The 23067-nt window shown below is 52.3% G+C and overlaps 1 protein-coding gene across 1 annotated transcript in view; it reads left to right on the top strand.

The window, feature by feature from the left end:
• ZZEF1 (zinc finger ZZ-type and EF-hand domain containing 1) overlaps positions 1 to 23067 on the top strand; it is a 97154-nt gene that overhangs the window by 63050 nt on the left and 11037 nt on the right. The window contains exons 36-53 of the mRNA XM_034647260.1: positions 55 to 220; positions 981 to 1243; positions 2114 to 2274; positions 4801 to 4954; positions 6202 to 6341; positions 6664 to 6941; positions 7805 to 7979; positions 8540 to 8672; positions 13239 to 13432; positions 14908 to 15027; positions 16228 to 16419; positions 17074 to 17174; positions 18278 to 18413; positions 18513 to 18872; positions 20153 to 20296; positions 20743 to 20911; positions 21090 to 21188; positions 21540 to 21705. Of these exons, the coding sequence (XP_034503151.1) occupies positions 55 to 220; positions 981 to 1243; positions 2114 to 2274; positions 4801 to 4954; positions 6202 to 6341; positions 6664 to 6941; positions 7805 to 7979; positions 8540 to 8672; positions 13239 to 13432; positions 14908 to 15027; positions 16228 to 16419; positions 17074 to 17174; positions 18278 to 18413; positions 18513 to 18872; positions 20153 to 20296; positions 20743 to 20911; positions 21090 to 21188; positions 21540 to 21705 (3151 nt within the window). The remainder of the gene's footprint in view (positions 1 to 54; positions 221 to 980; positions 1244 to 2113; positions 2275 to 4800; positions 4955 to 6201; positions 6342 to 6663; positions 6942 to 7804; positions 7980 to 8539; positions 8673 to 13238; positions 13433 to 14907; positions 15028 to 16227; positions 16420 to 17073; positions 17175 to 18277; positions 18414 to 18512; positions 18873 to 20152; positions 20297 to 20742; positions 20912 to 21089; positions 21189 to 21539; positions 21706 to 23067) is intronic.

Genomic DNA, 23067 nt, shown 5'->3' with positions numbered 1-23067 from the left:
GCACTTCTGAGAGCCCTGTGCCGGGTCCCCCTCACGCTGGTGTTCTTTCCCCAGGTGGGGTGAAGCCCGAGGGCCACGGAGACGACCACGAGATGGTCAGCATGGAGTTCACCTGCGACCACTGCCAGGGTTTGATCGTGGGCCGCAGGATGAACTGCAACGTGTGTGAAGACTTTGACCTCTGCTATGGGTGCTACGCGGCAAAGAAGTACTCCTACGGGTACGCTCTGACGGCTCCCTCGGCGCCTGCCTCTGCTCTCTGCGCGCGTGTGCGAGACAGGCCTTGGGGCCGTAACAGATTTCACACGCGCAGGCGAAGAGGCCCGTGCTGCCATCACCCAGAGTCGACAGCTCGGAAGATCGTGCCCTGTGTGCTTAGCTGCTTATTTCTCTTTCTTTGTTCAAGTGTTTTAAAGCAAATTGCAGACCTCAGATCATTTCCCTCGTCTATACTTCATATTCTCCTCTAAAAATTAAGAGCATTTTCTCATGTTACCAGAATGATATTACCACACTCGAAAGATTTCACGGGAAGGAAGTCTACCCCCGGTTAGAACAGTGTTTTGCCCGGGCAGGGGTGGGGGCTGTGAAATCCTGAAATGGTATGTACAGTGTTTGCGTTGGCTCATTCCTCTGGCGAGAAGGCTTGTACCTGCCTTTAAAGTTTCAGTTACCACAGCCTGGGCGTGGTCACCACACCCCCACCCGGAGGCCCTCACCAAGGCTCGTGGGTCCTACACGTGGTGACCACAACCCCTGCCTCAGCCCCTCACCAAGGCTTGTGGGTCCTACACGTGGTGACCACACCCCTGCCCCAGCCCCTCACCAAGGCTCGTGGGCCCTACACGTGGTGACCACACCCCTGCCCCAAGGCCCTCACCAAGGCTTGTGGGCCGTAAGCATGGTGACCACACACCCCCCCCCCCCCCCCCCCCNCCTCACCAAGGCTCGTGGGCCATACGCACGTCTTGCCTTTGCAGCCACTTGCCCACCCACAGCGTCACGGCCCATCCGATGGTGACCGTCCGGATCAGCGACCGGCAGCGGCTCATCCAGCCCTACGTCCACAACTATGCCTGGCTGCTCTTCGCCGCTCTGGCCCTCTACAGCGCCCACCTGGCCAGCGCTGAGGACGTGGATGGGGAGAAGCTGGATCCCCGGGACCGCAGCAGTGCCAGCACCCTGCGGAGCCAGTGCATGCAGCTTGTCGGGGACTGTCTGATGCAGGCTCACCAGGGAAAAGGTAATGGTTGCTCACGCACGGAACCGAGCCGCCCCGAGCTGCTGGTGCAGGAAGAGCCCCCGGGAGCGAGACTGCACGTGGTGAGAGGTGTCTGAGCCCACCCACGACAGGTGCTCACCCTGCTCTGGAGCCAAGTCCAGGTTCCCACGTGCATTTGAGGGTCACTGTGGCATTTAAATGCATTCATTTCTCTAAAATATTCACATGAACATGTAAAAAAAAAAGTAATAAAACTCTAATGTCTGTGGATGAAGTACTCAGTGTTTGAGCCTCCCAGCCTTAGCTTTGCCAAAGGCATGTTGTTTTTCACCTGGAGTGCAGACCCAGTGCACGTAGCCACATTCTAGATGAGAGCTGTGCGTGATTACAGAGTCGTGTGACTAACAAAGTACCTCGAAGAGTTTGACTTTACCTAGAGGCACTGAGGGGAGAGTAACGAGCACGGTACGCTTCGGACGTGTTTGAATCCCTCTCAGAACGCGAGACTGCCTGTTCCGGGATACGGCGGGGACGTCGGGCCTGTGTTGGGCGGCACGTGGGCAGTGCTCCTGAGCTTGCCAGTGCGCACGTGGACATGGAGTTGTGTGGGGCTGCTGTGACATTGTCGCGTTTATGATTTTCTAAGCAGACCGTCCTCATGTGTCTTTGTCCTGCTGCTAACACAGTACGGGCATGCGTCCCTGCTCAGACTTCTGGTGCCTGACATCAGGAGCCAAGGAGGCGTGATAGCCAGGGACGTTCATACTGAGTGCGCTTTGTTTGGTTTGTGGAGAACCCAGCCATCTCCTTCCGTGTAGTGATTTCTGGCATTTGCAGGAAATGACCGCGTTCTGAAATTTTTAACCGTTCTCTTGTTTGCTCCCCGTGTAGGTCTGAAAGCTCTAGCTCTCCTTGGTATACTGCCGGATGGTGACTCTGGTCCAGAGAGTCGGGCCCCACCCGACTCTGTGCCCGCCTGCCCGCTGCGGGAGGAGAGAGCTGTCCAGGGTGCTGAGGACCCGTCCCACGCAGGCCCGTCTGTGTGCTGCAGTGTATGTCACCGTGCGTTACTATGCAGAATCTCAGGGGCGCCTGGGTGGCACAGCGGTTAAGCGTCTGCCTTCAGCTCAGGGCGTGATCCCGGCATTGTGGGATCGAGCCCCACATCAGGCTCTTCAGCTATGAGCCTGCTTCTTCCTCTCTCACTCCCCCTGCTTGTGTTGCCTCTCTCGCTGGCTGTCTCTCTCTCTGTCGAATAAATAAATAAAATCTTTAAAAAAAAAAAAAAAAAAAAAAAAAAAACTATGCAGAATCTCAGGTCGAAATGGGGAGCCGTTTGCAGTTGGGGACAGAGCGGGGAGGTTAACGCCACAGACTCTTGACATGGATCCTAGGTTCCAGCCCTGCTCTGTCAGGTCTTGGGCACGTTACCGCCCTCTGCTCATGTCACTTTCTCATCTGTGAAAGGGGCGAGAATACTAATACCTGTTCCTCAGCTTGTTCTGAGGGTATACACATGATGCACAGCGAGCTGATGTGTGTAACGTGCTTGTTAGGACAGTGTCTGTGGTATGTTTCCACGTCAGCATTGACGGCTCCTGTTACCTGCTTCTCATGGGATTACAAGGAAGGAAGATCGTGTACCCAAGGAGATGAGTTCCCGGCCCATGGTGACCACTGTAGACATGAAGCTTTTATGTTTTAGAGAGAGAGCGCGCGTGTGTGGGGGTGGGGGGCAGAGGGAGAGGGAGACAGAATCTCAAGCAGACTCCAGGCCAGGTGCGGAGCCTGACGTGGGGCTTGATCTGCCCACCCTGAGGTCATGATCTGAGCCAAAACCTAGAGTCAGACACTTAACTGACTGCGCCACCCAGGTGCCCCGGAGCCATCACAGGGAGCCAACAGACAGGTTATACTCATGCTTTCTGTTTGCCAGATGGACACGGTAGTTTGCACATTCCTGTGTCAGTAGGAGGAGAGCCCTTCTGGATCCGGGTGTAGCCTGCAATCGCAATCTTAAAGTTGGTTTTGGGGAAGAGCACGGCGTAGCATTTGCGATGCTGCCTCTGAACCTTGAGGGGGTGCTGTGAGCGCCCCGACTTGGCCTGAGGAGCGGCTGATGTTTCCGTCCTCTGTCTCTGTCACGGTCACTAGTTCCAGGATCCCCCTTTGGTGGTTGTGGCTCAGTGAGATCCCATCGTCCTTTAGGGGAGGACGAAAGCAAAGATGGTTGGCGGAAACTTGAGAACTATGTCAGCTTCACTCAGCCAGACAGGCCACATCAGCTCCACACTGGCCTCTGGGGTGCTGCCATTTCTGACCACAAAACCCCTGTCTGGGTGGCACTTTAAGCACCCACAGATGGTGGTGGGCAGAGAGGACGTCGTCAGCAGGGACGGCGTTCACCCCCGAGCCTGGGGACAGTTGTGTCTGCGTCTGAGCTCCGGGCATCTCTGCCGCCCATGAGCACTCTGCTCCCGGGTGTCCACTTACCATCAGTTCATCTCAGAGTGACCTGGATGAATTGTTTTAGTCCACTGATTAAAACTGATTGTGCTTGGGGCCCCTGGCTGGCTCAGTCTGTAGAGCGTGGGCCTCTTGATCTCGGGGTTGTGAGTTCGAACTCCGTGTTGGCATAGAGCTTACTGAAAATACAATCTTTCACATCTAGTACTTTTCGGTACATATCGTGGTGCTGAAATCGTCCCATGTCCGGCCAGTGGAAGCCCTTCCACCTGGCTTCTGTGTCCCTCTGATGCACCTTTTCTTTGAGTGCTTCCTTAATTTTTGTTGCAGACAGAGGTTTCAGGCTCATCTTAAAGGCTTTCCCTGGGGGCGCCTGGGTGGCGCAGTCGTTAAGCGTCTGCCTTCGGCTCAGGGCGTGATCCCCACGTTATGGGTTCGAGGCCCACATCAGGCTCCTCTGCAGGGAGCCTGCTTCTTCCTCTCCCACTCCCCCTGCTTGTGTTCCCTCCCTCTCTCGCTGGCTGTCTCTCTCTCTCTGTCAAATAAATAAATAAATCTTAAAAAAAAAAAAAAAAGGCTTTCTCCCTGGCCTAAGGAAAAAGGCCTCAGGAAGTGCAGGCCAAGGGCAGTCTTCCTGCCAATCTGGGCAGCTCACTGCCCGAGTCTTGAGCTCAGGAAAGCCTCCCTACTCGAACGAGAGCCCCCTGAATAAGGCTTCTTGCCAAAATAAAATTCTCAAAAGTGTAAGCCAGCTCAGTGTGCTGGAAAGAATTCCGCACCTTTGTTTTTTTCTTCTTCCCAAGAGAAGAACTTCCTGTACGTGGCTTCTAAAGGCTGGGTAGAATGTGTTAGAGGTGTGCAGTGGGGCCATGGCTTATGGGACTGCGGGCTCTGATGCAGGGGCATTTGGACATGTTTGGGGGATGGGATGCAGTGATTACTGTCTTAATTAGAGCCTAGAGTTATCATCAGAAATGAGGGACATTTTCGTGTGGGATTCCAAAGTATTTTAGTCTGTAAAGACTGGCTAATGATTTTAAAAATTGTATCACAGCATTAATGAGCCAACTTTTCTTAGAAGAAACCTTAATTCCTTTACATTTTGTTTTCAGGACAAGAGAGATGGTCCTAAGGAAGTTGGACCTTTAGATAGCAAGCCGAGAAGTAAGGCCAATGAAGACGGTGTGTCCTCCATGAAGGGTCCTGCATGCCAGACCCCAAGTTCAGACTCACCTGCAGACGGTGGTGCACCTACAGGGCATCCAGGTAGAGGCTCTGATCACTACCTTGGTCTCTCATCTGAAAACGCACACAGACCCATCCCTGAGCTATATGTTGCACACAATTTGAAATTGGCTAGCAACCGAGGGCTCATGGTTTCTCAGTTTTGTATCAGATGGTAGTGATCACACTTTGAAAGTCACCTTTCCTTCACTTTGCCTGCTTTCCTACAGCCTTGTTCCCTGATTTACTGAGTGCCTTTTGTGTGCTAAGTACTGTGCTAGACGGTGGGGGTGCAAGAGGGGCCAAGTCAGACAGACAGACACATAGCTCCTGCCCTCACGGAGCTTGCAGTCTGGGAGGGTGTAGACCAAGGTACAGGTAACTGTAGTCCGAGGTGGAATGCGACTCTGTGCACAAGAGAGGGGTGGGTGGGTGCTGGTGGTGACGGGTGTGTAACTGGAACTGACAGTGTCCACAGAAAGCCTTGTAGAGGTTGGGCTGCAAGGGCCCTTAGCTGTGCTAGGATCCACTGTGTGGAAGGGCTCTCCAGGCAGAAAGAGCAGAGTGGGAAACCCCAGAGTCCCGTTGGCAGGTGCACAGGGATAGAGCCCTGGGGGGTCCTGTGTCACTCTGCTGTGGAGGCCCCGAGCTGCCCTCCCGGGGTTAGCAGCGGCAAACAGAGCTGCGTTTCAAGAACACCGATGGGCCCGGAGATGGAAGTGCCGTGGGCTGAAGCGTCTCCTCGTTGGGGCAGCCCAGGCAGGCAGTGTCTGTCCCACCTGCCTGCTCCGTGATGGAGGCAGGGCTGAGCACCTGGCATCCTGCCCCGTGTGTACGGCCAGCTCTCAGACGGGGCTGACGGTCACCTGTGCAGTGCACGTAATTCTGCCTTCCAGACAACAGCCTGGCACCCTGCTCAGTCCCGTCCCCTCTGGTCTGGCTCAGTATCAGCGTGCTGGTCCACATGCAGTCGTCCCCTCCTCCAGGGCTCACCGGGCACCTGCTGTCCTCTCGTTCTAGGTGCTCGTGATGACCAGACCCTAGAGGGGCACCCAAATAATACACACCAGCGATCGGCCTGAGCGCTGAAGAGCAGGGTCGGGAAGGGCGAGCGCAGAGGGGTGCTCTGCGTTAACCTCGGGCCGTCAGGGTAGACCTTGAGCAGGACAGGTTCAGCAACTTCCCAGCTGCATTCCCTGGCAGCACAGGGACCGTGAGGTGGTTTACTTGCCGATTTGTACGTGCACAGAACCTGGCAAAACCTGAAAGTGTGATGTTTTACATCTCAGATGCTGAAAATACAGTCGTGTTGTCTCAGAAGCCCATCGAGGAAAGAGCAGTTACTCCAAGCCCTGAGCAGGTGTTTGCTGAGTGTTCCCAGAAGAGGATTTTGGGATTGCTAGCAGCCATGTTACCTCCCATCAAGTTGGTAAGAGACCAGTGGCGTTTTCTTTTATGGAAGAAGGGTGGTGGTATGCGTAGAAAAATGCGTTTTTTGGAAAGCCACACGCTGAACCCACCTGTTCAGAGCCGTCTGTGTGTCCCTGAGAGAAGCCTAAATTAGAAGTCGGGTCGGGGGTGATGCCTGGGAATGTTTGTTTGCACCTGACTGCGTGTAGCTGTTGGTGAAGGACCCTGCACGGGTCCTCCGGCACTGGCCAGTTGTCACTAAGACGTGAACAGACACAGCGTTGGGTCGGTGCGGTTCCGTGGGTTCCGTGTTGAACAGGTGTTTCTCCCTCTCTCGGCAGGACCCCACGGTACCCGTGATACACCTGGAGCACGTCCTCCCGCTCATGTTTCAGGTCGTCATCTCAAACGCAGGCCACCTGAACGAGACCTACCACCTCACGCTGGGTCTTCTCGGCCAGTTAATCACCCGCCTTTCACCAGCAGAGGTGGATGCTGCCGTGGTCCAGGTCCTCTCTGCCAAGCACACCTTGTTCGCGTCAGGGGACGGTTCCGTCGTGCCCGACGGCTGGAAGACCGCCCACCTGCTCTTCAGCCTGGGAGCTGTGTGTCTGGACAGGTAGCCCCGCACTCTGCTCCCTGCTGTTCCTGTCTTGAAGTCTGGGGTCAGTCTGCGATCTGGCTGTTGGCTGGTTTCGGGTGCTGTTGTCTACGCATCTCTTGTGAGAGTATGTTTTACTGGAGAAGGTGTCGACTGACGATGAAAGTGTACTTAAAACCCACATCAACACAGCTGTGCAGTCTGGGCGCTGTCTGCTGATTGAACTTTCCAATCAGACATATTCTGGTGGTTTTTTTCCTGGCAGCAATAAGCGTAGGCTTTGGGGTTGAAGAAAATAGGTCTATTTTTGTATAAAATGACATAATCAGAATACCAAATTTGGAAAACAGAAATGGGAGAAAAAATCACCCCGGCTGCACCACCTTTTCTTTTCTTTTCTTTTCTTTTCTTTTCTTTTCTTTTCTTTTCTTTTCAAGATTTTATTTATCTGAGAGAGAGAGCGAGAGTGTGTTAATAAGTGGAGGGTGGGAGAGGGACAAGCAGACTCCACGCTGAGCATGCAGCCGATGTGGGGCTCGATCCCGCGACCCCAGGATTGGGACCCAAGGCGACCTCAAGAGTCTGGCTGCGCCGTCTTCGTGCAGCCGGTGCTGCTTTAATAGGTCTCCTTCGGAGTTTTCTCCGTGCGTGAACGTGTCGTGCACAAGTGCACGTGTGCATGTGACTCTTCACAGAGATTTTAGAAACCTGTGTACTGAGTGCAGAGGGATCCGAGGCTTCATTCCGATGGTTTTTGAGCTAGTGGGTGGGTGAGTGGCTCTTGGGCGTGCTGCCGCGTGTGCCTTGGAGTGTAGTGAGCGAGCTCTGCGGAGTTGAGCATGGAGCCGTGCCGGCCACCTAATGGAGCTCTCGCCTTGCAGCCGGGTGGGCTTGGACTGGGCGTGCTCCATGGCGGAGATCCTGCGGTCCCTCAGCAGTGCCCCCCTGTGGCGTGACGTCATCGCCGCCTTCACAGACCACTGCGTCAAGCAGCTGCCTTTCCAGCTGAGGCACACCAACATCTTCACCCTGCTCGTGCTGGTCGGCTTCCCACAGGTACGCAGCCTGCGGCGGGTACGCGGCCTCCCGTGGGTACGCGGCCTCGGAGGCCAGTCCACCCCTCCTGGCCACAGCACGCAGCACACAGCAAGGCTCTCTGGAGCGTGTACCTTTGGGAGGGTTTTTTCTTTTAGTTACATAATTGGCATTTACTCTATTGGTGTATTTTTAAGATTATGGGATGGTTTGTTCAACTGCATTTTTAACAGTTTAGCTCTCCCTTTTATTAGCCAGTAGTGTGAATAATAGGTAACTAAGTTATTAAATCACAAAGAACTTCAGAGTAGAGTTGGTTTTCAGTTGGCATTCATCTTGGTCTCGTTTCTGATCCTCATGTCTCACAATTGGTTGGGACAAAGAGGACTGTGAAAACACGGCTTCACCCAGCAAGCGCGTAAACCACCTCTGTGTGGGGCCCTGGACTCAGGAGTGCCCGTCCTTAGCACCTGTTGGAGTACGGGGCGCAGGCACGGAGGACGGGGCTCATGTGCAGTGAAGGGTCAGTCCCCGTGACTGTGTGCTGCTGAGTTGCCTTCTCGGTCTCTGTCACGCTCTAGGTCCTCTGTGTGGGGACCCGCTGTGTGTACGTGGATAACGCCAACGAGCCGCACAGTGTCATCATCTTGAAGCACTTCACGGAGAAGAACAGGGCTGTGATCGTTGACGTCCAAACCCGGAAGAGGAAAACAGGTCCCAAGCCTAATTAGTTTTTCTAAGAATGAAGGGAAGTTGTCAAATCGCTGTGTACCCTGAAATCCGTGAAGATATTGTGGTCGTTGCCCCTGCGTGTGATGTTTTAAAAAAACAAGTTAACTCCCTGAGCTGCTTTTTCCACACCTCTGAGTTAGGGTTGAATTAGGGTAAATTGGAAGGCCCTTGCCGTGCTGTCAGTTTGTATGTATGGCTCCAGGGTTCCGGAGGGACACATTTAGGGTGTGAATAATGTTGTCATCGGTCGGTGAATAGTTTTCTAATGGGTAAGTTAAATATATGGTGGGATCAGACAGCTACGTGAGTGTAAAATGTCTTTGAGTAATCGTGTTGACATTCATGTCATGTTCCGTTTTGCTTGATCAGTAGAACAGTGAAAGTATATCATAAGTGACCTTTGACTTAATTTGCCAACCCCGGCCTGGAGTATGTGACCATATGTGCCCGGTTCTGCTTCTGAAATATTAGGCTTCCTCATTCAGCTTCACCGTTAGACACGGTCTGTGCTACCTTTTGTGTGCTGTGAGGTGACGGTCAAGGTTCTTGTTCTTTTTCTTTTTTTGTCTTTTTTCTTGTTTGCATGTTAACATCCAGCTTTTTCAGGACCATTTGTTGAACAGACTAGTTCTCCATTGAATTATCCTGGCACCTTCATTGGAGATTAGTTGACCCACATGTGTGTGTCTATTTATGGGTTCTGTTATATTTTCCATTAATCTATATATTTGTCCTTACTTGAATACCACATTCTCTTGACTGTTATAGATTTATGTTACGTTTCCAAATCACGTTCTCCAGCTTTGTTATTCTTTTGTCAGCATTGTTCTGGCTGGTCTCGTTCCTTTGCCTTTCTGTATAAATTTTAGAATCCACTTGTCGGTTTCTATAAACGAATCGTTGAATCTGTATATCTGTTTGGGGAGAACTGACGTTGTAACGTGACTCATGAGCACTGTATATGTCTCCGTTTATTGAGGGAATAAATTGAGATCTCCAATTTCTCTTCATTTGGCATGGGGTTAGCAGCTGCTTTCTCTAATTCCTGAATTTGGTACTTTGTGTCTTTTCTTGTTTGTTTCCTAGAGGTCTCACCAGGGATTTATCTATGTATTTTTTTAAAGATTTTATTTATGTATTTGAGATAGAGTGAGAGCGAGAGAGAGAGAGCATGGGGGGGGGGTGGTAGAGGCAGAGGGAGAAGCACGTTCCCCGCTGAGGAAGGAGCCCAATGTGGGACTCGATCCCAGGACCCCAGGATCATGACCTGAACTGAGGGCAGACGCTTTACCAGCTGAGCCACCCAGGCGCCCCTGATCAATGTATTTGATTTCTTTCAAAGGACCAACTTTTGTTTTCATTGATTTTTTTTTCTCTATTATTTCTCTGTTTTCTGCTTCATTGATTTCTGTATTTGTCATTATTGATTTCCTGTTTCTTCTTGGTTTGGATTTCATTTGCTGTTTTTTCTTTCTCTAATTTCTTAGGGTGGAAGTCTAAATCACTGGAGATTTTTCTTCTTTGTTGATAGAAGCATTATAATGCTATGAATTTCCTTCTAGGGATGGCATTAGCTGTATCCATAATTTTTAAAAAGATTTATGTATTTTAGAGGGAGAGATTGTGGGGAGGATGGGCAGAGGGAAAGGGAGAGTCTCAAGCAGCTGCACACTGAGTGGGGGCCCGACACGGGGCTTGATCTCACAATCCTGAGACCATGACCTGAGCCAACATCAGGAGTCGGAGGCTCAGCCGACTGTGCCATCCAGACGCCCCTGCGTCCATGATTTTTGATGGCATTTATTTTACCATTTTCACGCAGGTCAGAATATTCTCTATTTATCTTAAGAGTTTTTCTTTGTTTTGTGGATTATTTAAGAGTTTATTGTTTGATTTACAAATACTTGGAGGCTATTCCAGATGTCTTTCTGTTATTGATTTCAAGTTTAATTCGCTTGGGTCAGAGAACATACTTCAGATTATTTTAGTCCTGTTAGGTTTATTGAAACTTGTTTTATGGTCCAGAATTGGATCTGTTTTGAGTAAGGTTCCATGTGCACCTGAAGAGATTCATATGCTGGGCTGTTGGCCGTAGGTGTCATTTAAGTCAGGTCAGTTGATAGTGTTTTTTTTAAGTCTTCCATGCTCTTACTGATTTTCTGTCTGTCTGTTCTAATGATTACTGAGAGAGGAGTGTTGAGGTCTCTAACGATAACTGCCTGTTTCTCAATTCAGTACGAAGTGTCCCTTTTTATCTCTGATAATATTCCTTGTTCTGAAATTGCCTTGAGTATTTAGGTCGTCTCTCTAGCTTTTGTTTTATTCCTAACGTTTGCGTGGTGTGTACGCTCTCACTTTAACCTGTCTCTGTCTTCACATTTAAAGTAGATTTCTTGCAGATAGCACATAGTGGAATTTTCTTGTTTAATCCAGTCTGACAATCTCTGCCTTTTCATTGAGATGTTTAGACTGTTTACATTTAATGCAGTTATCAAGGTGATTGAGTTAAAATCTGTCTTCTTGATTGTTTTTTATTTGCCTCACTTGTCTGTTGTTCCTTTTCTTCTACTTACCCTGCTTTTGAATTGAAGGTTCTTTTTTTTTTTAATGACTCCATTTATTTCCACTAATGGTTTTCAACTGTATCTCTTCATTTTTTCAGCGGTTGCTCAAGGGCTTACTGTAGTTTACCTTCAGATAATTTTTTCATGGTTGCTTTAGGGTTTATAATATTCACCTTTAACTCTTCATTGTCAAATAATAGTCTATCACTTAACATACAGTGAGAAAACATAGATTTTATATTTCTATTCCCTCATCCTTGCGGTATTATCATTACACATTTTACTCCTACATGTTATAAACCTCAGAATAATACGTTATTTATTTTTGCTTTAAAAAAGTCAGCAACCAGGGGCACCTGGATGGTGCACTTGGTTAAGCATCCAGCTCTTCTTAGGTTTGGCTTAGGTCATGATCTCGGGGTCATGGGATCGAGCCCTGCGTTGGGCTCTATGCTCAGCACGGAGTCTGCTTAAGACTCTCTCTCCCTCTTCCTCTGCTCCCTTCCCCCACTTGTTCATGTGCACACATGCTCACTCTCTCTCTCAAAGAAAAAAATCTTTTAAAAAATTCTCGTTTAAAAAAATAAAAAGTCAGATATTTTAAGAAAGTTTTTAAAATGAGAAAACAATTTATTTACTCACGTATTTACGATTTCTGGTACTCTTCATTCTTTTGTGTAAGTTCAAGGTTAGTTCTGGTGTCATTTTTCTTTGGCCTGAGAAACTTCCCTTAACATTTCTTGTATCACACGTCTGCTGCTACAGAGTTTTTGTTTTGGTGTGTCCTACCAAACCAAAAATATTCTTATTTTGACTTTATCTTTGAAAGATGATTTTGCCGCAGACAAAATTCTAGGCCAAGAGTTTTTTCTGTGAATACTTTGAAGTTCTTGATCCATTTTCTTCTGGCTTACATAGTTTCAGCTGCAGAGTTTGCTGTCATTCTCTGTTCCTCTTCAAATGTGTCTTTTTTTCCTCTGGCTGCGTTTAAGTTTTTTTTCTTAGTCACTGGTTTTTAGCATTTTGATAGGGATGTGCCTTGACGTGAGTTTCTGTGTTTATTCTTCTTGGGGGTTTACTGAGCTCCTGGATCTGTGGATTTACAGTTTCTATCAAATTCAGAAAAATTTCAACTATTATGTCTTCGAATAGTTGTCCCCCACCCCCACTAGGATGCCGGGTGGGGGAAGACAAAATAACCCCAGGTCTTTGTGCGCTCAAGAACCATTCGTTGTGTTTAGTAGTTCTTTCCTAGAACTAGGGGGTTTCCCACCATCCATTTGTGTGACTCACGGTCAGCCAAAGACTTGTGAGGAAGAGCCTGTGGCTGTCTAGAGAGGCCTCCCATGCCCTCTGACTCTGGGCCTCTCCCTTCTTTGCGACATTCTGCCCCATCAGTTCTAGCTGCCTTGACTTCCCTGAACTCTCACCTCTCTCTCATCAGTTCATTGAGACTGCAGGACTCTGCTCAGATTTCTAGTCCCTGTTCTGCAGCCTGGAAATTGTCTCCAGAAATCCAGCTGTTGAAGGGCTCCTCTGGTTTATGTCCCTTCTATCAGGGTTCATAGTCCTTACCGCTTATCTCCTGTCTGCAAACCATTGTTTCGTGTACTTTCTCTGTGTTCTGGGTATTTAAGGAGAGTCGATCCAGCCTGTCTTAGTTTTGTTTGGGAGTGGACGTTCTGCCTGCGGGCTACGTTTAAGAGGCTCCTTTAGCACGTGGGAGACCAGCTGTTTGTGCACAGTGGTAGGGATGTGAATTGTCTCTTGCGGTTGCTTGATGGCTAGGTGGCCCAGTGCCATTTCTGTGCTCACCTGCAAACCAGCTGTAAGTGTAACGGCTAAGTTTGAAGCCAGGCCGATTTGTGTTTCGGGGTCTGTGGTTCCTGCTGCAGTAAGGCACATTCCTGGGGAAGAGATTTAGCTGCAGGAAATGTTACCTGTACTTTCATGCCTCTCTCTTCCCCCTGACCTCACCCTCCAGTGAAGGACTACCAGCTGGTCCAGAAAGGACAGGAAGGCAGCAGCTCTCAGGCCCAGCTGAGCCAGTACTCTCAGCACTTTGCCTTTATCGCCAGTCATCTTCTGCAAACCAGCGTGGATAGCCACTGTCCCGAGGCAGTGGAGGCAACCTGGGTCCTGTCCCTGGCCCTCAAAGGACTATATAAAACACTAAAGGTAACAATGACCTTCTTCCATCTGCTAACGAATCACTGTGATTTAACATCTGCAGGGCGTTGACTACAAGGAGATGCCAGCTGATTTCGATGGATGGTTAACCAAAGGATCTTGATTATTTTTAGGAATGGTTGAGGTTTCGCACAGGGATAACCCTAAGGAAGAAACAGAATTTTCCTGGTAGTTGCTTCTTTGTATTTTTTTAAGTGCTGGTTCATGGAACCAGGCGTTTGCCTGATGGCCGTGTAACCTTGGGAAGATGGGAAGAAACTGGACGGAACAATTTCTCACTTCCCTCTGAACCACAGTTCCTCTGGCCCTTCGTAAGGCAGGAGGCAGGGGAGATCAAAGGGGACCATCATCCTATGGGACTTGGAGAGAGAGGCTTGACAGTCGGGGTGGGAGGAGCTGGGTGATACCTGGCGTGCAGACAAGAAGCCTCGACCTGTGGGAAGGTGGTTCTTCGGCTACCTGAGGGGCCTGATGGGGGGAAGGGGTCACTTTTAGGACGGTCTTCCCTTCAGGAGTAGCCATGAAAGAAGGGTTTCATTTTAAAAGTTGGTGAGTCCCTGGACTTTGGCAGAACTGCCCAGGAGGCCACAGAAGGACTCAGGCGGCACAAGGAGGCAGCACGGATGGCGTTCCAGCCGCGGGCCCGCCGAGTGCTCGTGGCGAGGGCACCGAGGCCTTGCCGCTGCTGTTTGTTGCCTCCAAGGCATTTATCACCATCTGCCCTCGTCTCAGTTGTTTAATTATAGGAGCAAAGAGAAAATAAACTCCCTGAGGGCCCAGACCATTTCTATCTTTGAATCCCTGTTTTCATAAGTATTTGTTGAGCACCGAGAGCCGCGTGGAACTCTGGCACTGAACTCGAGAGCAGGTGGGGCTCACAGTCTAATCTGCCAGAGAGCCGGCATGGGGTCCCCGAGGAGGACTAGCATGAGTCGGAGACGTCCTTCCCGAGGAGGTGAAATGTGAGCTGGTAGAGGTGTCTGGGCAGAGCCGTGTGTTCAGGGAGACCCACAGACGTCAGGCCCAGCCACAGGCGTGGTTGTCAGCGACAGACCCCTCGGGCCCTTCAGGACCCCATGGAAGAGGGATGCGAGACCAGAGGAGCAGACAGGGGACTGCAGCGCCCCGTCCGCCATGATCGGGACTCGGGGTGTGGTCTGGCGAGCAGTGGGAAATTGGGGAAGGCAGAGCGCTGCAGAGGGCCCGTTCGTGTAGGACGAAGCGCACAGTGTGTCCTGGGCTCCAGAGGTGCTTGCCGAGGGCTGAGTCAGACAGGGCATGGACAGACTCGGGTTGGGGCTGAGGACCAGAGGGTCGTCCTGCCTGCCGACTCTGGAATCTTCCCCGCAAGGCGACCTTGGGCCGCAAAGCGAGCTGGCTCCGAAAGAGCCTTGCTTCTCCGCTCCCGCGGCTGCACCTTCTTCCCTCCAGGCAGCCGCGTGTCATTTCCTTTCGTCTGGCAGGCTCACGGTTTTGAAGAGACTCACGCAACCTTCCTTCCGACGGATCTGCTGAAGCTGCTGGTGACCAGGTGCAGCAAAGGGACCGGCTTCAGTAAGACGTGGCTCCTCCGGGACCTGGAGGTAGGGGTGCGCCGCCTACTGCCGGCTTCCCGTGCGGCGGTGAGAACCGTGGTCAGCTGCGCCTGCCTCTGCCCTGCGTGTGCTCCATCCGTGCGGTGGGTGGAACCGCGTCTTAGAGCCGTGGCCCTGTTGGACACCGGGATGATGACACCTGTCCTCCCTGTCGGGAGAGAACAGACGTGCTGTTTGTTCGGAGGAGGAGGCGTATTTTATGGAAGCACACGGCGGACCGTTACGTCACGGCGATAGAGTGTGTCCTTGAATTACGATTTCCCTTTAAAGTTCCTTTGAGCTGAAGTCTGTTTCTGAGATTGTCCTCAGCTATGTTATTTTATGTAGGATTTCAGTTGATAATTTTCATCTTATCACGGTTCCTTCTGGGCCTCCGATTTTTCTTAGTGGATTTGCTGTGGTTCCTATACAGTGTGTGTGGCGAGTGCCAGCCTCAGGTCCAGGAGACGCGGCTCCTCTATGGCGGGAGGTCAGCCAGCCTCGCCCGTCACACAGAGACCTGAGTGTGAAGAAGGAAACGGGGCTGAAATACAGCAACAGAAAACCGGGAGAGCATCTGGGCTCTTGTTCCGAGGAAAAACTTTTAAATTAAATTTTAAATTAAAATTTTTTTTATCATTCAGATGATAGAACCACATTGCAGAAAATGTGAAATATAGAAAAGAAGACAAACTTTGAATTCTGCCCCACAGATACAGCCTCCATTAGTATTCTCTGTACTGTCTATTTCTAGTTGTTTCCGTCTGCGTCCCTGTCGCACGTGCGGCAGCCGCTTCCCCGAGTCGCTAGGTAGTTTTCATGACCCCCAGCATAACGGCTGGAGGCGACAAACCGGGGGGATCTCAGCGTCACTGACCGTAACGTGCTTTACGTTATACCTCAGAGGGGAGTGACTGGCGGGTCAGAGGCAGGAGACGTTATAGCTCTTTACGTTCCAGAAAACGCGTTCTCAGAGTGATCCCAGCTTACGTCTCAGCAGCAGAGGTCCCTTGGTTTTAGTTAGCACGTCTCTGGTTACAGGTCCATTGAACATGTTTTCATGTCTTTTCTTTTGGTACTAAGTTTACAGTCTTTTTGTGAATTCTTACGTCTTTAAAAAAACGAGGTCAAATGTTTTCTACCATTTGAGGGTTAACGATCTCACCCACTGAACCCCCACACGCCTGTCCTGCCTGGTTTTCTGTCTAGATTCTGTCCATCATGCTGTACTCCTCCAAGAAGGAGATCCACACCTTGGCCGAGCACACGGCCCCGGAGCGAGACGAGCGCGGGGACCAAGAGGAGGAGGTGGAAGGCACGGTCAGCAGCCCTGGCGAGCCGGAGCAGAGGAAGCTGGACCCCCTGGAAAGCCTGGATGAGCCCACCAGAATATGTTTCTTGGTGAGTTCTGGGCCTTGGTGAAGCCGAGCGATGGGTTCTCTTTGGCTTGTACCGTGTTTTTGCCTCCATGTGAAAATGCTTCAGTCTGACGTGCCCAGAGCTCACTTCCTGAAGACTCGGTCTGAATTGTGCAGAATTGGTCCAGAAGAACGGCGAATCCTTACAACTGTCATTTTTAAGCTTTTGGGGCCTAAGGGCTCTAGACCATCTCCCCCATGACATAAGCGCACGCAGTTTTGCTCATAATTTGCAGCCCCTTGATGCATGGCGTCCCCTCGTGCCTTCTGAGACGCATTCTCTTACCCTCCCTGGGGACGTCCTCTTCCTCGAACAGTGGCTGCAGGAAGAAAAGACAGTGTCTGGGCGGAGACCAGACAAGCAAGCACATCTCCAGACCGATGTGCCAGTTGTCAGTGTGGCGAGCGTGGCAGCTGCAGGGGAGCTGGGGCGGGTGCCGTGTGGTGGGTGGTAGCCGTGGACTGTTAGCATTGCACGAGGTGGTCTGGTATTTCCACGCTTTGTGTTTTCCTGTGAATTTGTCATCGTAGAGTCTACAGCCCATGTTTTAGAGTTTATAATTTTATTTGCTCTAAGCAGCCACCGATATTCAGAACTTACAACCGTCTCTCTTGTGCTTCCTCCCATGGCCTTCAGATGGCGCACGACGCGCTCAATGCCCCTCTGCACATCCTCCGGGCCATATATGAGCTGCAGATGAAAAGGACCGATTCTTTCTTCCTGGAGGTTCAGAAGAGGTGAGGTCGCTGAGACGCAGCTGACATGGGAGCGTGGGAGAGCGAGGGAGAGCAGGGCTGTGACTGCCTTCTGCCGCAAGCTCTTGGTAAAAACTCCTGCAGGCCTGCCCCGTGGACCTGGTTTTCAGTTCTCTGTGCAGCGCTGTGAAAGCTGACTGCACGCGCTGTCTGTGTCCTCTGAGCTGTGCTGTGTGTCCCTCCTGGGTGCGGACACGGAGGCAGATGCCAAGGTTTCTCCCATACGTCGTCCTGGGGCAGACGGCCCTCCGGTCGGAGTGTTGTTGGCACATGATCTTTGTGGATTTCCCCAACGGTCGTTAGAAAGTTAATAACACTCCCTTTCTCTGGGCCAGGAAGTTCAGCATGGTTCTTGGGCCCAGCTCCCAGTGTGTGCGGAACTTTACCTGTTGCAGCTCATCTCCCTCTCTGTCTGTCATATCCTAGTTTGGACTTCTGTTCTAGCTTACATTCACTTCCAATTTGATTTTTCTTTATGTTTTTATCTTCTATTTCTATTTTCCTGTATTTCTTATATGTTGCCTCAAATCCTTTGTGAAACGAAGCAGGGCATGGTCTGTAACTAAGAAACCCAGAAATACCCGGTCAAGGAAGATAGAATTTGTTTTTTCTCTTGTGGCAGTGCAGGGTGGGTGGGCAGCTCTGCTCTGTGCCTGACCCTGCGTGTTGTCACGTGGCTCACCCATACCCACCTGCGTTCCGGTCCAGAGGAGGGAGGGTGGAGAGAGGAGGGCACCCTCAACCCAGCTGCTGAGGGTAGGCTCACTGGCCTCCTGCGGGTGAGAACGTAGTTGCATCAGCCCGTCGAGCTGAAGAGGGGTGGGGACCCTGTTGCCAGTGGTGGTTGTGTATCTTGCTAAAGCCTCTGGGAACGTTGTTTCGAAGATCCTGAGGGACACTTTGCACCCTCTACCACCAGGGCATGAGTACATGAGTGCTGTGAGTCCAGGTTGCGGAATATGGGGCACTAAGGTCACTGCGCAGGCACAGGACTGCTCGGATTGGTATTTCTGACAAGTTCCACCGCGGCCGAGCTCTCAGCTTTCTGTGATGTGCGTACCCAGCCTTGTGCCCCTTCCCGCCAGGTTTGACGGGGACGAGCTCACCACGGATGAAAGGATTCGGACCCTGGCCCAGAGGTGGCAGCCCAGTCGGAGTCTGAGGCTGGAGGAGCAGGGCGCCAAAGCTGTGGACACAGACATGATCATCTTACCGTGCTTGGTATGTTGCCTCCACCTTGGACGCGGAAGGTCTGCCCCAGCCGCCGGCCCCCGCCCGGTGGTGAGGGCGGCCGCAGTAACGGTGGTCTCGGGTTTGCAGTCCCGGCCCGCACGCTGTGAGCAGGCCACGGCGGAGTCGAACCCCGTGGCACAGAAGCTCATCGCCAGCACGGAGAGCGAACTGCAGCACAGCTACGCCAAGCAGCGGCGCAGCCAGAGCGCTGCCCTCCTGCACAAGGAGCTGAACTGCAAGAGCAAGAGGGCCGTGCGGGAGTACCTGTTCCGCGTGAACGAGGCCACGGCCGTGCTGTACGCCCGCCACGTGCTGGCCTCCTTGCTCGCCGAGTGGCCTGGCCACGTGCCCGTGAGCGAGGACACCCTGGAGCTCAGCGGCCCGGCCCACATGACCTACATCCTGGACATGTTCATGCAGCTGGAAGAAAAGCAGCAGTGGGAGAAGGTGATTGTCACCCGCTCTGCTCCTCCTCTGCCCCCCCAGCATTTGAACCTGCTTCCTGTGGTGAGGGCCTCCCCGGAGGGAGGTCGCCCGTGTGGCCGTGCGGCTCTGCGACAGCTGTGGGCGCAGCAGAGGCTGGGGGGAGGGGGCACGGCCGGGCTCTTTCCGGTCCTGGCCTGGAGCTGAGCTCCTGGCCTGGGGCAGACGCGGTGCGCATGGGTACTGACACCGCGCTCCCGCGGAGCCTGACCCTGCACGCGTCCTAGCCCATCTCTCGTCATGTTGTCCAAGTCCCGGGGACACGGTGAAGTACGGCGGATGGCCTGTCCCGGTGGTACAGGGCGTGTGTGTCTTGTTTCTGGAACGTCTGTTCCGGGGCACTCGCACCTGTCACATTGTAAGCAGGGAGAGTTCTGTCTGGAGGAAGTGCAGTAAGAGGCCCGGGCCTCGAGAAGGCAGGTGCGGGGTCTGCAGCCTAAGCCTGTGTTCCGGTTCTGAGTTTCCAGGCCTCCGGGTCGGTTCTTGAGTCAAATCTTCAACGTCGTCATTGAGAGGAGGGCTGGGGTCGCAATTCCCAGGGGGAACGTACCCAGAGGACCCACACAGCAGAACACAGTCTGGTCTGGGCATCTGGGCAGGGGGAAGCCACGGGCGCCTCCTCCAGCCGAGCTGGGAAGGTCTGTGAGCACCTTCCAGCTTCCAAGCGCGAAAATCTTGAGTCACATTTACTGCCGCCTGCTTCACCCCCGTCCCCTTGGCACCTACACACACACACACGGTGTACCCCCCCCCGCATACACATGGTGTACTCTCACTCCCCCCACACACACACACATGCCCTATGGGGGGGATTCCTCAGGAAGTGAGTTTATCTTCTCCTCCTTAATTTGCCGTCTAAGAACACCACTGGTTTCTAAGTCCCGTGTATGTATTCCCAGCCACACAGCCTCGGAGGGGCTGGCAGCTTGGCTGTAGCCATGCCTCTCATTTGGAAGTAACAAAGGGGAGCATGGCCTTCCCCATCCTTGCCCCATGGAGCCCTAGTTCCACACCTCCTTGGCATGTGTCCCTTTGTGCCATCATTGTTTCTCTGTCCTTCTCACAGCAAGCCCCCACCCCATCCCCATCCCCGCAGTGAGAGGCGGCTGGAAGAGTTGGCTTCAGGGGTGGGGCTAGGGGCCAGGGTGAAGCCAGCCTCTTTGGATGGGCCTTGAGTTGAAATGGACTCGCCCTTCTTCCTGCCACTGGGAGGCTCTGACACTCCCTGCCTCATGTCCTGCCAGATCCTGCGGAACGTGCTCCAGGGCTGCCACGGGAGCATGCTGGGGGCCATGGCCCTGGCTGCCTGCCAGTTCATGGAGGAGCCCGGGATGGAGGTGCAAGTGAGGGAGTCGAAACACCCATATAACAATAACACCAACTTTGAGGTACGTCCAGGGCATGCGGCTGGCAGGACCTGCGAGGGATGCTGAGGCTCTCGTCCACGTCCACGCTGGCTGCTCCCCTCTGGGCAGCCCTCCCTCCGTCTAAGCAGCAGTCTGCCCCCCAAATCCGGGGAGTCTCCACAACCCAGTCTTCTGACCTTGGCTTAATAGGAAACAGTGGGCCCCTGGGCCTGGGGGGAGGAGTCCGCCTTTCCAGCAGCAAGGTCCTTGCAGGGAATCCTTGGGATCTTGGACAGTGAGTCCGTGTGTGGGCCTGGGTTCAACCCTGGCTGCACTGTCTCCTGATGATGTGGCCACACTGTGGAGACCCCTGTCCTTTGTCTCATCACCCGGGCCGTGCTCCCCGTCCTCCTTGTCTTAGAGTTGCAGGACATGGCACGAGACAAGCCCGCAGGAGTGACGGAAGTGTCCTTATGTCCCCTCTGCAGGATAAAGTCCACATCCCCGGGGCAATCTACCTGTCCGTCAAATTCGACTCGCAGTGCAGCACAGAGGAAGGCTGTGACGAGCTAGCCATGTCCAGCAGTAGTGACTTCCAGCAGGACCGACACACTTTCAGTGGGTCCCAGCAGAAATGGAAGGATTTTGAGCTCCCAGGTAGTAAATATGTCCTTGGTCATTAGACACTTCACATCGAGTGTTGACACTCAGTACTAGAAGAGGGACGTTGTGGGAGGGTGTCACCCCGGGTGTAGCCTTTCCCACCAGGAGTGTGTCCCTTGCCGTTCCTGGTTGCTGCGCTGTCCTGAGCTCTTTCTGGTCTTGTGTGACGCAGGAGACACTCTGTACTACCGTTTCACCTCTGACATGAGCAACACGGAGTGGGGCTACAAGTTCACTGTGACGGCGGGACACCTGGGGCGGTTCCAGACAGGTGTGTGCGCTGCTCCTTCCAACCACAGGCTTGTCTTGGGACCCCCTGTGGATGCAGGGGCCACAGTGTCACCGGCGTGTGTTCAGATCAAAGCTGAGACCTCCACGCACGTCACTCTGTGCCGTGGCTGCGGGTCGTTCACGTGAGTGGACGGACAGAAGAGCTGCCGGTGGGGACCTACAGAGGGCAGGGCACGTTGCAGAAAGGAGAAACTGAAAATGTCCTTTGTTGCTTTTATCCAAGGCATAATTTTAGGCAAAATTTAAATGATCATAGTTGTTTTGTTCTGTTTATCAAAACTCAGAGCAGCTAATGTTTCTGCAATACCTGTGTCTCGTGGGTGCGGGCCAGGCTTTGAGATCTTGAAGCAGATGTTGTCAGAAGACAGAGTCGTGCCGCACCTCCCGCTGGGCAAAATCTGGGAATGGTTGGTGGGCGTAGCTTGTCGCCAGACTGGTCATCAGCGCTTAAAAGCCATCCACCTGCTTCTGAGGATCGCACGATGCTGCACCCACAGGTGAGCTGCCCTCCGTGGGTCCTTTGCGGGGGTTTGGACTGTGAGGACCGCCTCTCACTCTGTGGCTTGTCATTCCCTTTCAGTGGTGTCTGATGGGAAGATCTTCCAGTTCAACAAGTGGGGCTTTTGTTTGTTTGTTTTAGTGGTAGTGCCTTTGTTGTCCTGTGTAGGGCATGTTTGCTGTACCCTGTCTTGGCGTCACGACTCTATTTCCTGTGTTCTAGAAGCTTGTTTTTTCTGTCACTTCTAGCTTACGTCCCCCATGGGATGACGTCTGTGTGTTGTCATGGGAAGTGTCGGGTCAGGATTAGTTCCTTGGACATGAGTCTCCACTTGACCCCAGAGACCACCTTTCCCCTCACCTCACTCCGGCGCCAGCTTTGTCACCCAGAGGGCGCCCGCATACGCATGCATCTGTCTGGTCTCTGCCGTACCCTTGGTCATTTTGGTTCCTTGTGCCAGTTCCACACTGTCTTCCGTGTTGTAGCTTTATGACAGACGGACGTATCTCGTCGTAGAAACGTGGCGTTCTTCGTCTTCGAGGATGTCATGGCTGCCCCAACCCTGCACGTCCCTACGCATCTTAGAATTGGTTGCTTCGTTTCTCTTGTTTTTCCTGCTTTAGTGGGATGTCACTGACAATATTGTAATATATTTAGAGTGTGGAAGGTGATGATTTCATGTATGTCCGTGTTGTGAAAGGCTCCCCCGTCGGGCTAGTTAACACACCCAGCACTTCACATGGTGACCTCCGTTGTGCGTGACAGCACGGAAGATCTCCTCTTGCTGAAACTTGCTTTTCAGCAAATTTCTGTTAAATGAGGCAGCGCTGTATGCCATCGTCCGCTGTTGTCACCGTGTTCTATGTCAGATCCTCAGGCCTTATTCGTCTCACGGCTGGGGGTTTGTTCCTTTGACCAGCCTCTCCCCATCTTCCTCACCCCCAGCCCCTGGCAACTACCATTCTACTCTCCGTGTCTACGAGTTTGCTCGGTTCGTTTTGGTTTCCCCATAGAAGTGAGATCGCCCAGGGTTTGTCTTTCTCAGACTTAGTCTACTGAGCGTAATGCTTTCCAGGCCCGTCCGTGCTGTGACACACGGCAGGGTCTCCTTCTCATGGCTGAAGAATCCGTTGTGTGTCTACACGCACCACGTTCGCTGCATCCCCGCTTCCATCGGTAGACTTCCCTGGCTATTGTGGGCGTTCTAGTGCAGCTATGTTTTTGAGGTAATGATTTCATGTGCTTTTGCCGTAAACCCCGTAGTGGGATTGCTGGATCGTACAGTAGTTCTGAGGGACCTCCATCTTGGTCTCCAGAGCGGCTGTACTGTGTGCGTTCCCACCAGCAGTGCACCAGGGTT

Source organism: Ailuropoda melanoleuca, chromosome 17 (genome assembly GCF_002007445.2).
Source record: "Ailuropoda melanoleuca isolate Jingjing chromosome 17, ASM200744v2, whole genome shotgun sequence".
Lineage (NCBI taxonomy): Eukaryota > Metazoa > Chordata > Mammalia > Carnivora > Ursidae > Ailuropoda > Ailuropoda melanoleuca.
This window is presented reverse-complemented; position numbering and strand designations above follow the sequence as displayed.